An 11,023-nucleotide genomic window follows, 5' to 3' on the forward strand; every position below is an offset into this window, starting at 1 on the left:
TCACAGAGATCTGCCTGCCTCTGCCTCCCCAGTGCTGGGATTAAAGGCATGCGCCACCACGCCTTGCAACACTTGTACTTTTTATTGTAAGCCTGAGCTTTTAACAGCTGTGCCAACTCTCCAACCCTCATATGTCCTAATTCTCTTGAAATTTATTTACTTATTTATTTATTTAGTTAGTTGGTTAGTTAGTTAGTTTCTTGATGATGTCATAGAATAGGCAATGCATTTCTAGTTCAGACTAAGGGAATAATGCCAGATCTCCACAATGGGAGTTTAAATCTTAACATTGTTTAGGGCCTGTTTCTAAAGAGGATTACTTTGAGTTTTAACTTCTTCTATGGTATATTTACTGGTTTTTAAAGATGATTGTTTTAAGTTTTTACATTGTTTGATATATTTATGGATTTTTAAAAGGACACTGTTTGCATGACATCATTATCTGGTAGTTTTAAAGGAATTATTTTGGATTTTAACATCTTTTCTATGGTGTTTACTAATTTCTAAAATTGACTATTTTAAATTCTTAATGTTTTACATAGTGTATTTGATATTTCTAAAGGGAACTTAAAGTTTTTCTAGCCATTTTCCTTGAAGGTGCAAAGGGAACTGACACTTTGTGATGATTAGACCTGTGAAGCAGATGAAAATTTGCTGTGCTCCAGGGCCAAAACCTTACAAGAGACAAGCTACTACCAACACATAGTTACAACAAGAGAGGTAAAAAGTAATAGTCTGTTTGAGTGAGAGGCTTGAGATGCCACCTCTACTGGTCTTAACCCCTCCCCTTTCTACATTATGATTCCAAGCCTGTTTTTCGCTGGAGTAGAGTTATTTTCCTCTCTGATTCTCAGATGCTCTATGCTTGTGTTCCTGCCCCATCATTCCCCAAGTGCTTTCTAGTTATAATGTCAGGGTAATATTAATTATGTTGGTAAACTGCAATGTGCTGTTTGAGCTCACTGAGACACTGACTCTGGAGATGGAATTGGCCCTTCCACTTCAGACTCAAGCCTATTATCTCAAGATGTGTTCTCCAAGACTTTTCCAGGTTCAGGCTGGCCCCTGACCCTGTGACAAGGAAAAGGAGAACAACAAAACAGCCTAAGAGTAAAGGCTAAGCAGTTGAGAACAGCTAAAGTGTAAATTAATTTTCACAGAGGGTGTTAATGTCTATAATGAAACGAGCTAATGGGATTATTTTCAGTGCTATTTAGACTTTATTTATTCTTAACCTAATCTGCTAATGTTTCCTTTTGTCTTTCCTGTCTCCTCTTATTTATGTTCTTAGATTGACAAGGTTTTATTAACTCCCTTCAGTTATTTAGCTCTTGAAAAGAGAAAAGATGCAACCTCAAATCTATATGGCAAACTTAACTCCTTTAGACCACTAATTACCTACACAAAATGACATCTAAGCTGATTGGGTAAAATCTTATTTGTTGAATACCATTTTGTTTTTAGTTTACTTTCAAGATGTTTTAAGGTGTATTCATTTTGTCTACTTCAAAGGTGTTTTGGTTTAAAAATGATAAACCACATTCGCAACAAAGTATATAATTAAATATGTATACACAGTCAACATAAATTTATGTTTCTTAAAATTAATTTACTTGATATCATATTAACTTTTAAGTAAAATCTCACGCAAACTAAAAATGTTAAATTAACACCAAAATATTTTTTCAGGCCAAAATAGTCTCTTTTTAGTCTACAACATGGTTCCTGGTACTAAAATATATAAATTAATTTTAAGTCTCCGCCCCACCACCTTCTGGGGATCATTTTCCCTCAGCCTCTACTAAACCTCGGAATCAACTTGTTCCACAAGTTTCCCTCCCTTCTGGCTCAATGCAGTTTTTTTTTTCACTTTTTTCCCATCCTATTCCTTGTGCTTTGTCTCCATCTATTGGCTAGTCATGCCATGCTCTCACTGCAGGGTTTTCTGCTCATTTCACTTTCCTCAAAATCACATCGGTGTGTCAGAAAACTACTTCCTTTCTCTGGATGTGGGACACTATTTCTGGAGATAGGTACATGAACTACTTCCTGTCCAGGACAGGATCTTGCCTTTCCTCTCCCCGATGATCTGATTGAGGGATGCCGCTTTCTGGGACTTGGAAATAACTAGAAAATAATAACTCGAATCTATACTTAAACCCATGCTAAAAAAAAAGGATGATTTTTTTGGTGCCTGATTCTCCTCGTTCTCATTTTGCAAGGCCAGTGGAAAACCCCTTCTCCTCCTACTCCCTCCCCGTCTCTCTCTTCTTTGTCCACTGCACTTTCCTGCCTGGACTTGTGATCCTGCCTCCACTCCCTATGAAGAGAGGATTTTCTTTGTCTCCCATCTGCTCGGTTCTGTTTCTACCTCCTCTTCACTCTGTACATAATCTGTCACTATGGGAGCCACCCACTCAAAGTCTCAGGGTATCACACCTCTTGCTTGTCTTCTTAAATCCTTAAATCAACTAGGACTTTCAGATACAATAAGGCCAAAACGCCTAAAGTTCCTGTGCACCACTGCCTGGCCTCAGTACAAGTTAGATAATGCTCTGTTTGGCCAGACACCTGAACCTTAGCTGTCAATATTTTGAGAGATTTAGAAAATTTCTGCCATCATAATGGCAAATGGTCTGAATTACCATACATCCAAGCTTTCGTTGTTCTCCGTGCTAATCCTTCCCTCTGTGCCCTGTGTTCTCTCCATCAGGTCCTTCTGGCTAAGACAGTTTCATGGGATCCCAACCTGCCAGGGGCCTCCGCCCCTCCTCCTCCTCCCTACCCCTCCACCTCAGCTTTTGATACTACCATAGCCGATGAACTGCCTCCAATGAGGACTCAGCCCCAACCTCCTCCTGCTCCCCAGCTGAGGCACAACCAAGTCCTCCCCCTGCTCTCCCCTCGCTATACCCTCCCTTGCCTTCCATTCCAGGGCCCAACCTGTCTCCCCTCCCTTCTCCGCCTCAAATGCCCTCTCTACAATCTTCCCCCTCCACTCTCTGGTGCTCTAAGTCCATCAACCACTGACTCTCCTCTACTCAAGGCAATCCAAAACCTTAAATGCCTCCTTGCCAAATATTCCCTATTCTCCCCTATTCTGTCTTCTAGCTCAAATAACCCATTTATCCCTCCTGTGTCTACTTCTACTTCGATTCCAGACCCTGCCTCCAATACCCCTGCCCCCATGTCCCCTCGTGGACAGGACACCCCTCCCACCTCTCCCAATGTGGCCTCCTCCCAGGACTCCCCTTCTCCCAACCCCTCTCCTATGTCAAACCATATTCACTCCCACACCCAGTCTCAGCCCCCTGCCCATGGTATTTTTCCCCTCCAGGAGGTGGCGGGCATGGAATGGGATGGTCAAGGTCCATGTCCCTTTCTCTCTTATAAATCTATCTTAACTCACATAAAATAGGCTCTTTTTCTAATAATCCTACACACTTCATACAAGAATTTAAATACATCACACACACCTATGATCTAACCTGGGCTGTCCTGCCCTATGGGTTTTGAGATAGCCCTCACCTCTTTGGACAACTTCTAGCCTGGGATTTAACCTCCCTAGACCTTAACCCCTCCACCATCCTACAGTATGTAGATGACCTAGTTCTTTGCTCTCCATCTCTCTCAGTCTCCAAGGCCCACACAAACAAACTCCTTAATTTTCTGGGGGATAAGGGATATAGGGTATCTTCAGCTAAGGCACAGCTTTCTCTCCTTCAAGTCAAGTACTTGGGGCTCCTTCTCACACCTACATCCCACCATTTAATTATAAATAGGACAAATTACCTAAGGTCTTTAAAGTCCCCCACAACCAAGGAGGAAATTCTGTCTTTCCTAGACATTGCAGGGTACCATCTGCTCACCTGGATTCCTTACTTTGCTCTCTTGGCAAAGCCTCTCTATGAAGCCTCCAAAGGGAGCTCCCCTAACCCACTGAGCCCTTAGGACCCATTAAAGTAGCCTTCCACACTATCCAGAAAGCACTCTTAAAGTCACCAGCTCTATCTCTCCCCAACCTAAAATGTCCATTCCTCCTCTATACAACTGAGAATAAGGTCCAGGCATTAGGGGTTTTGAGACAGATGAGGGGTCCCACTTTTGCCCTGGTAGTTTATCTCTCTAAACAGCTTGATATCACCATCCAGGGGTGGCAACCTTGTCTCCATGCTCTGGCTGCTGCTGCTCTCCTGGCTCAGGAGGACTGAAGCTCACTTTGGGTCAGCCCATCTCCATCCTTTCCCCCCCATCAGCTTAAGGATTTACTAACCCACATGTCTCTTGACAATCTAGCTCCCTCTAAACTGCAACTCTTCCATGTCGTGTTTTTGAAAACCCCTCGCTCTCCCTTGATTCCTGCCCTCCTCTCAATCCAGCTTCCCTCCTCCCTTCCAGCGAACTGCTCACTCACTCGTACTTGGAAACTCTTCAGGAACTCTCCTACCAGGATCCCCTAATTTCCCCAGATCCCTACCCAACCCTAACTTGGGTTATGGATAGAAGTTTAACTCTCACCCCAATGGGGTTCCACAGGGCGAGATATGCCATAGTGTTTCTCGCTATTGTCATCAAGTCAGGATCCCTACCACTTGGAACCACATCACAAAAGCCAAACTTGTGACACTCACCAAGGCCCTAATTTTAGCCAAGGACAATCTCTTCCTTTAGCATCTCCTCTACATGACTATTTACCTGCCTTCACCCTTCTAAGGAAACTACTCGGGGAACATGCTGACCGGATTATTCCCCAGGCTTCTAAAGGCCAAACTGACCACTCACTTCAACATGGAGATCATGCCTACCTGCAGGTTCACACTCACAGAAAGGAGTGAAGGAAACCCTCCAGCCATGTTGGGCTGGTCCTCACCTAGTGATCCTGTCTACCCCGACAGCAGCCAAGTTCTCGGGACAACCTGGTTGGATTCATCTCTCCAAACTGAAACCGGCCAAGGAACACAGCAAGTACTAGGCCACCATTATCAGGTCTCTTAAATTAAAAATCTCGAGGACCCCTCCCTTAACACCAATCCAGGAATGAATTTTCTACTGACCCTATTCCTATTCTTCCCTCTAAACCCCACTTCAGCCAGTCCCCACTGTACCTACCCACTGTGTTTCTATAAATTTGAAATGAGACAAAGATAATATATCAATAATTACAAAGTTTCTAAGGTGGTAGTTTAGTCAACTAGTCTAAGGATGTCTAATCAAAGTTTATTTAAGGATGTTGCCCAAGCTCTATCTACATGGCACATGGTAATTAAAAGTACCAGACTGGTATAACTAACCTTGTTGGATATTTAATAGCCAGACTTTAAGGCTATTAATCTGGTCAGAGGGACTTAAAGGGACAAATTTTTGTTCCTTGCCCTCCAAGGTCAAACAAGTTCCAGAGGGCTATGGAGCATCTCTCGAAATGTCCTGTAACTTTGGTGAGTCACCTGTCCTCTTGTTCAGGGAGGCCATGGAGACCCCAGAAGATGGACTTGAACCAGTGTCCAGTCTGCAAAGAGGAGAGTCAACACAGAGGAAACATTTCCTCCATGCTTCCAAGCAAAGCCCCAGTCAAGCAGGACCTCTTATCTTTACATAGATGGAACTGGTAAAAGAAAAGCCTGAGGAGCCAGGGGCTCCCCCAAGCCCATGTGATCTCTGAGGACCAAATCCTCATACGACCTTAAGAGTAAAAATAAATTGGTTCATTTGGGCCAACAGTATGGTCTTAAACACCCAAAAGGAAAGTATAACCAAAAATTAAAGTCATCGGTATATTTTAAGAGTTCAAGGGATTAAGAACTTAAGTTCTTATGTTATTTAGACAATTACCTCTCATTGATGATTTTATTCCTAATAAGACAATACTACTCAGATGTAGGACTTCAAATCTTGGTCTGCAATACTGTAGTACCTATCTACAGCTAAGGGAGACAACCAATTATTGTTCTAGCTTAAAAAATTAAATGATGGCTAAATTTTTTTTTCTCTCCCTATCTAGAAGCCTTTGAGAGGTAACTGACACTGATTCTAGCCACTCCAACAGCTATCAAAATGCCTGAAAACAAATCCTGAGTCCATAACTCTCAAGTCCAGCCTTGGCAGAAGGAAAAAAAAAAAAAAAAAAAAAGAGTATTGGTGCTAACCATCGCTCTTTGCCTCTTCAGATATTTTCAGGACCAAAATCCAAAAACTAACTCTTACTCTCATACTAATTTTAATCAGTTGTTACTTTCATTCCCTCCACATGTATATGAGCACCTGTCAACCACTGAAGACTCTGTTGAGATGCACAAAGAGGGATCCCCCGCTGTCTGACAGACCCCCTAGTCCAGTCCCCCCATGTCAACCTTGTCCAGCAGGAAGTAGCAAGAGGACAACGGTGCCTCCTATCCTATAACACAAAAGGCTGGAATGTTAGGGTTCAGATCCACAGCAGCCCTGCCCCCTTACCTACAGGGCTTCATGGGTTCTACAAGCCCCTGAGATAAGCACCCTGGTCTTTGAAGATAAAAGCAGACTTTTCACCAGTTTGGTCAGCACAGCAGGCTTCCCCTTTGATCTCAAAAGGGAGGCAGGTTTTAACAGTCCCGCTCTCCCCCTCCCCCTAACCTTTAAAAATATATCTTCCCACCTTCTACACCCCCTGAAGCTTTTCCCTATAAAAGACCCCAGCTCACGACCCGTGGATGGACATTTTTTCGCTCCCCCAAAGTGGTGAGAAGTAAAACTCTATTCCTCTGGAGTTTTATCTGTGTCCTGGTGCTTTCTCCCAATCAACCCAAATCATCCATCAGCTACTTCATCTATCATAACCTAGTTCAAGCTCTGATGGACTGAGTAATCCATTTTCCTTCATTGCAGAAGGTAAACATTCCACTGGGAAATAGCATAAGTCTGTATAGTTATTCTACATATAATATATGGTGTATAATTTTAAAATTATTAGAGGAAGAGAAAAGAAAAATCATAGGACTGAAAACTAGGAAGAAAACCAGCTGAGCTTGCTAGGCACAATGATAATTGCTTGAAATCCCAGCACATGGGAGGTGGGGGTAGGAAGATCAGTTCAGTCATCCTTGGATACATAACAAGGGCAGCCTGGGCTACATAAGACCCTGTCTCAAAAAAAGCAAATAAAAACAAACACAAAGCAACCAAACAAACACAAAAAGTAGCTGAGGTCCTTGGAAGGTTTTTTTGTGTGTGTCTTTTTGAGACAGGGTCTCCCTCTAGCCCCAGCTGTCATGGAACTCACTATGTAGACCAGGCTGGCCTTGAACTCACAAAGATCTGCCTGCCTCTGCCTCCCAAGTGCTGAGAGTTTTTTATGTATTCATGATAAGACCAATTATTTCACACAAGGGCATCTGGCAATTTAAAGGGCTCAGCCCCTACCTTAGCATTAGAGACCACTGAGAGTTGTATATTTAAATGCCTTTGCAATGCAGCAACCCACATAAACAGGCCTCAGGCCTGATCATCAGCCATGTCTATCTTGGATCTATAAAAGATAAGAGAACCCTTGAAGGCTACCATAAAATCTTTCCTTTTATTCTCTTCCATTCCATACTTCACCTGGAGAGTTCAGATACCTGACCTGGAGAGTTTCAGCACAGTGGCTCTGCTGACTTTCAAGCAAAGAGCACAAAGCAGCAGCTGTGAGTGATCATAACCATCCACCAAAATCTCTCAAACCTTCAGTGACACTTCAGGCCTTGCTTCCCTGCCCTCTGTTCTCCTACTACTCCCTAACGCTGACTACCCTTACTGCAAGGTACATAACCTAGGCCCTACTCCTTAGAGGTCAACCTCAGCTTCCAGAGCCACGGTGCATGAAGAGAAAGAAGAAAAGCATGACTAGTGCAGGAACAGTGACCATGGAGAACATTCCACGCATCTTTTCTCAGAAAGTTCCCGAAGAAAGTGATCCTAGTATTAGGGATAAGCAAACAAGAGGAAGGGAAGAGTCAGAGAGGGTGGAATTAGAATATGAGGGACATAAAGGGAGTAATCACGAGGTTGATGATGATGATGGGAGAAGAGGAAGAAGAGGAGAATAAAGAGGTTCTAAGACACACGTTCACAAGAATCTTAGCATTAAGTTAATTCTAAAGTAAGAGGACAGAATATGAGAAAAAAAATTACTGAGCAACAACCCAAACTAAAAATAAGCTGTAGGGAGCATTAGGCTTTAAGAGAAGGTCTAAGGGTAAACACTGATAAGTACATAGAAATCAAGAAACAAAACTTTAGGTACAATCATACCTCACTTAATGACGGATACATTCTGAGACATGCACTGTGGGTGATTGGATTGTGAGAACATCAGCATATACTTGCACAAAATAAGATAGCAACACAATCTAATCCTATTGCCTATTCTATTACATTAGGAAATTTAAGAAAATAAATCATCTCCATGTTTTTCTTAGGTAAAATCTAGTATTTTGCTTTTAGGTTTAAAATTCTTATATTACTAAGATTTAGTGGAAATAAGTGACCATTCAGTTATAAAGAGAAAACAGTAAAATGTAAAATACAACTGAAAAAGAATTAAATATTTTAAAAACTAACTTACTCGTATGAAATCCGTAAGTGTGTTATAAATGAAGGCTCCTCTGGGGAGAAAAAAACAGCTTCCAGGACTCAGATCATGGAAAAAGAAAAGTTCTTGTTCCTAGATTGAAACAATAATTGCATTTCAAAATTTATCTTTTGTTTAATATTTATCACATAATGTCACATAAATAAAAGATGCCATTTACTAGGCATTCCAAAGCCACTCAATATCTACTCAGATATAATGTATATTACATAATAGCACATATAAAATTAATTTATATTTATGATTACTAAGTTTTGAATTTGGGTTTTCTGTCATCTTTTGTTATTTACTATTAATATTCTTAGTATAAATTAGTTATCTAATTTTCTAGCTGTTCCTGGCACATTTAGAACATAGACCTCATGTGGAGACAACACAGCAAGAAAGACCATAAAAGTCCAGGAAGAGGGAGGGCTTCAAGTGATGGTGACCATTCTCATGGAGTCACCTGAGAGCCTGCCCTGTGCCACACAGTCACGGTGTGTCTCCTCATATCAGTCCTGGACACCTACCCCTTAACAGAGATGACAGCAGGAGTTTTATAGGTAAGTACTTTACCTATCACATAACATAGATCAATCCTGGCAGGACTGAGATTTTTAAAACATAGGTCCACCTACTTTCAAATCTCATTCTTTATTTCTACATACTGTTGCCTCCTAAATACAAAGAACATCATCAAGTGCAAGCAACTTTAAAAGTAGCTTATTTTATATCATGATAAGTTCTAACAAAAGATACACAAAGGGAAGCAGTCAGCAGACATTTGGAGTCTGGGTATGAAAGAACTCAACAGCAGGCAATGATTGTCAACAAAAGCAATGCAAGAGAAAAAAAGAAATGCTAGTTTTTAAATTTTGTTTTGTGAAATGTAACCATAGGGCAACAAAGATGTCTGGTGAGGACATGAGGCACACCTTCCCAATTTTCCTGTGGTCCCGGTTCTTGGCTTCATCTTGGATCTTCTCCCAGGTTTTCATCATTTTGCTATCTGGGAAAGATATCCCATAGATCCTCTGCAGTGTTTCCATGTCAGAATTGCCTTCCCAGTATGTTGAGGAATTCTAAACATCAACAAGAGGTTGTTAATCAGGAACATCACTCTTCAATGTGTATGCAACTTTCCATTATAACATCTATATCATTTATAGATTTTTTGTAGTGCTTGTAAAAATTTGAAATTGATTCTACTAAAAAACTTTCTACTCCAAATTATAGCAATAATCAGTAAGTTGTATAAATTCCAGGAATGAAAGTGAGAAGGAGTGGAAAGGAGGGAAGGTTGGAGAGTAGCTGTGATTACCAAGCCAAAACCAGACCAATCAAGAAATTTGTGGAAGTGTCAGCCCACTGATCTAAGGCTGAGGGTGAAGAGCATCGATAGGCAATAGTGTCATTCAGACCCACATCTCACACATTGAAAACCAAGGTCCAGAAAGGTGGGGGCTACAGAGTCAGTCTATGCCTCACAATTCTCAGAGCCACATTCATATTCTTTGTTTTTTCTTTTTCCTATTGTATGTTAACCTTACATGCAGAAGAACATTCTTGCTCTCATTAGGCAATTCGAGAAAAATCATAGTACAGTTGTCCCTTGATGTCTGCATTAGTTCTGGGACTTGCACAGACACTCAAGTCTCTTATATAAAGTGGTAAGTATTTGTATGTAAGCTGTGCAATCCTCCTGCATACTTTAAACCATCTATAGAGTATCTACTGTAAAATAAATGCTATGTATGTATCTGTTACAGTGTACTGTTCGGGAAATAATGACCCCCCCCCCATACACACACATCTATACATGCTCAGGATAGACACAATCTGCTTTTAAAATATTTTCATCTGGAAGTTAGTTAAATCCATGGAGAGAAAACCTATGAATACAGGTCAGGGGAAGGGGAAGAGCCTAGATAAGGAACCATATAAAAACATACATTGTAACTATCCTCAGGCCTCTTGGGGTAAGTCTATAGCGCAGCTCTCCACGCGGGGACTCCCTAACCCACATTCACCCTTTCATCCCTCCCGCCGTTCTATACTCCTAGTTTGGGCCCTGTGCCATTCCTAGTCTTGGGGCCCCAGACACCTGGAGAACCAATACTGTTTCCTGATCCTTCTCACCCAGAGCAACTCAGTCCCTTTCTTGGGCTCCAGGAGCACCGCTTCTGGTCCTGGCCCCGCCCTCACCTCTATCTGCTTCCCTGGGCCTGCACACCGGCTAACTCTCCAATTAGAAACGACAGTAGAAAGCCTCACCAATAGGATGAACGAAATGGAAAACAGAGTATCAAGATTGGAAGATAAAGTGGATGAACTGGACCACTCAAGCAAAGATTATGAAAAATTTAAGAAATCACAAGAATGGAATATGCAGGAATTGAGTGATACCATAAAAAGACCAAACTTGCGAATCATAGG

At 41.6% G+C, this 11,023-nt stretch overlaps 1 protein-coding gene across 4 annotated transcripts in view; it reads right to left on the minus strand.

The window, feature by feature from the left end:
* Positions 1-11,023, minus strand: part of Tarsl2 (threonyl-tRNA synthetase like 2) — a 98,548-nt gene that overhangs the window by 47,124 nt on the left and 40,401 nt on the right. For all 4 annotated transcript variants that reach the window (XR_003846502.1, XR_003846503.1, XM_008849546.2 and 1 more), the window contains exons 9-10: positions 9,523-9,669; positions 8,579-8,677 (exon numbers count right to left, since the gene is read on the minus strand). Coding sequence is in view for 2 of the 4 variants with exons in the window: in XM_008849546.2 (XP_008847768.1) it covers positions 8,579-8,677; positions 9,523-9,669 (246 nt within the window). In the remaining 2 variants the exon portion in view is untranslated. The remainder of the gene's footprint in view (positions 1-8,578; positions 8,678-9,522; positions 9,670-11,023) is intronic.

The sequence above is a fragment of the Nannospalax galili genome, unplaced genomic scaffold, assembly GCF_000622305.1.
Source record: "Nannospalax galili isolate Female #2095 unplaced genomic scaffold, S.galili_v1.0 scaffold124, whole genome shotgun sequence".
NCBI classification, from domain to species: Eukaryota; Metazoa; Chordata; class Mammalia; order Rodentia; family Spalacidae; genus Nannospalax; species Nannospalax galili.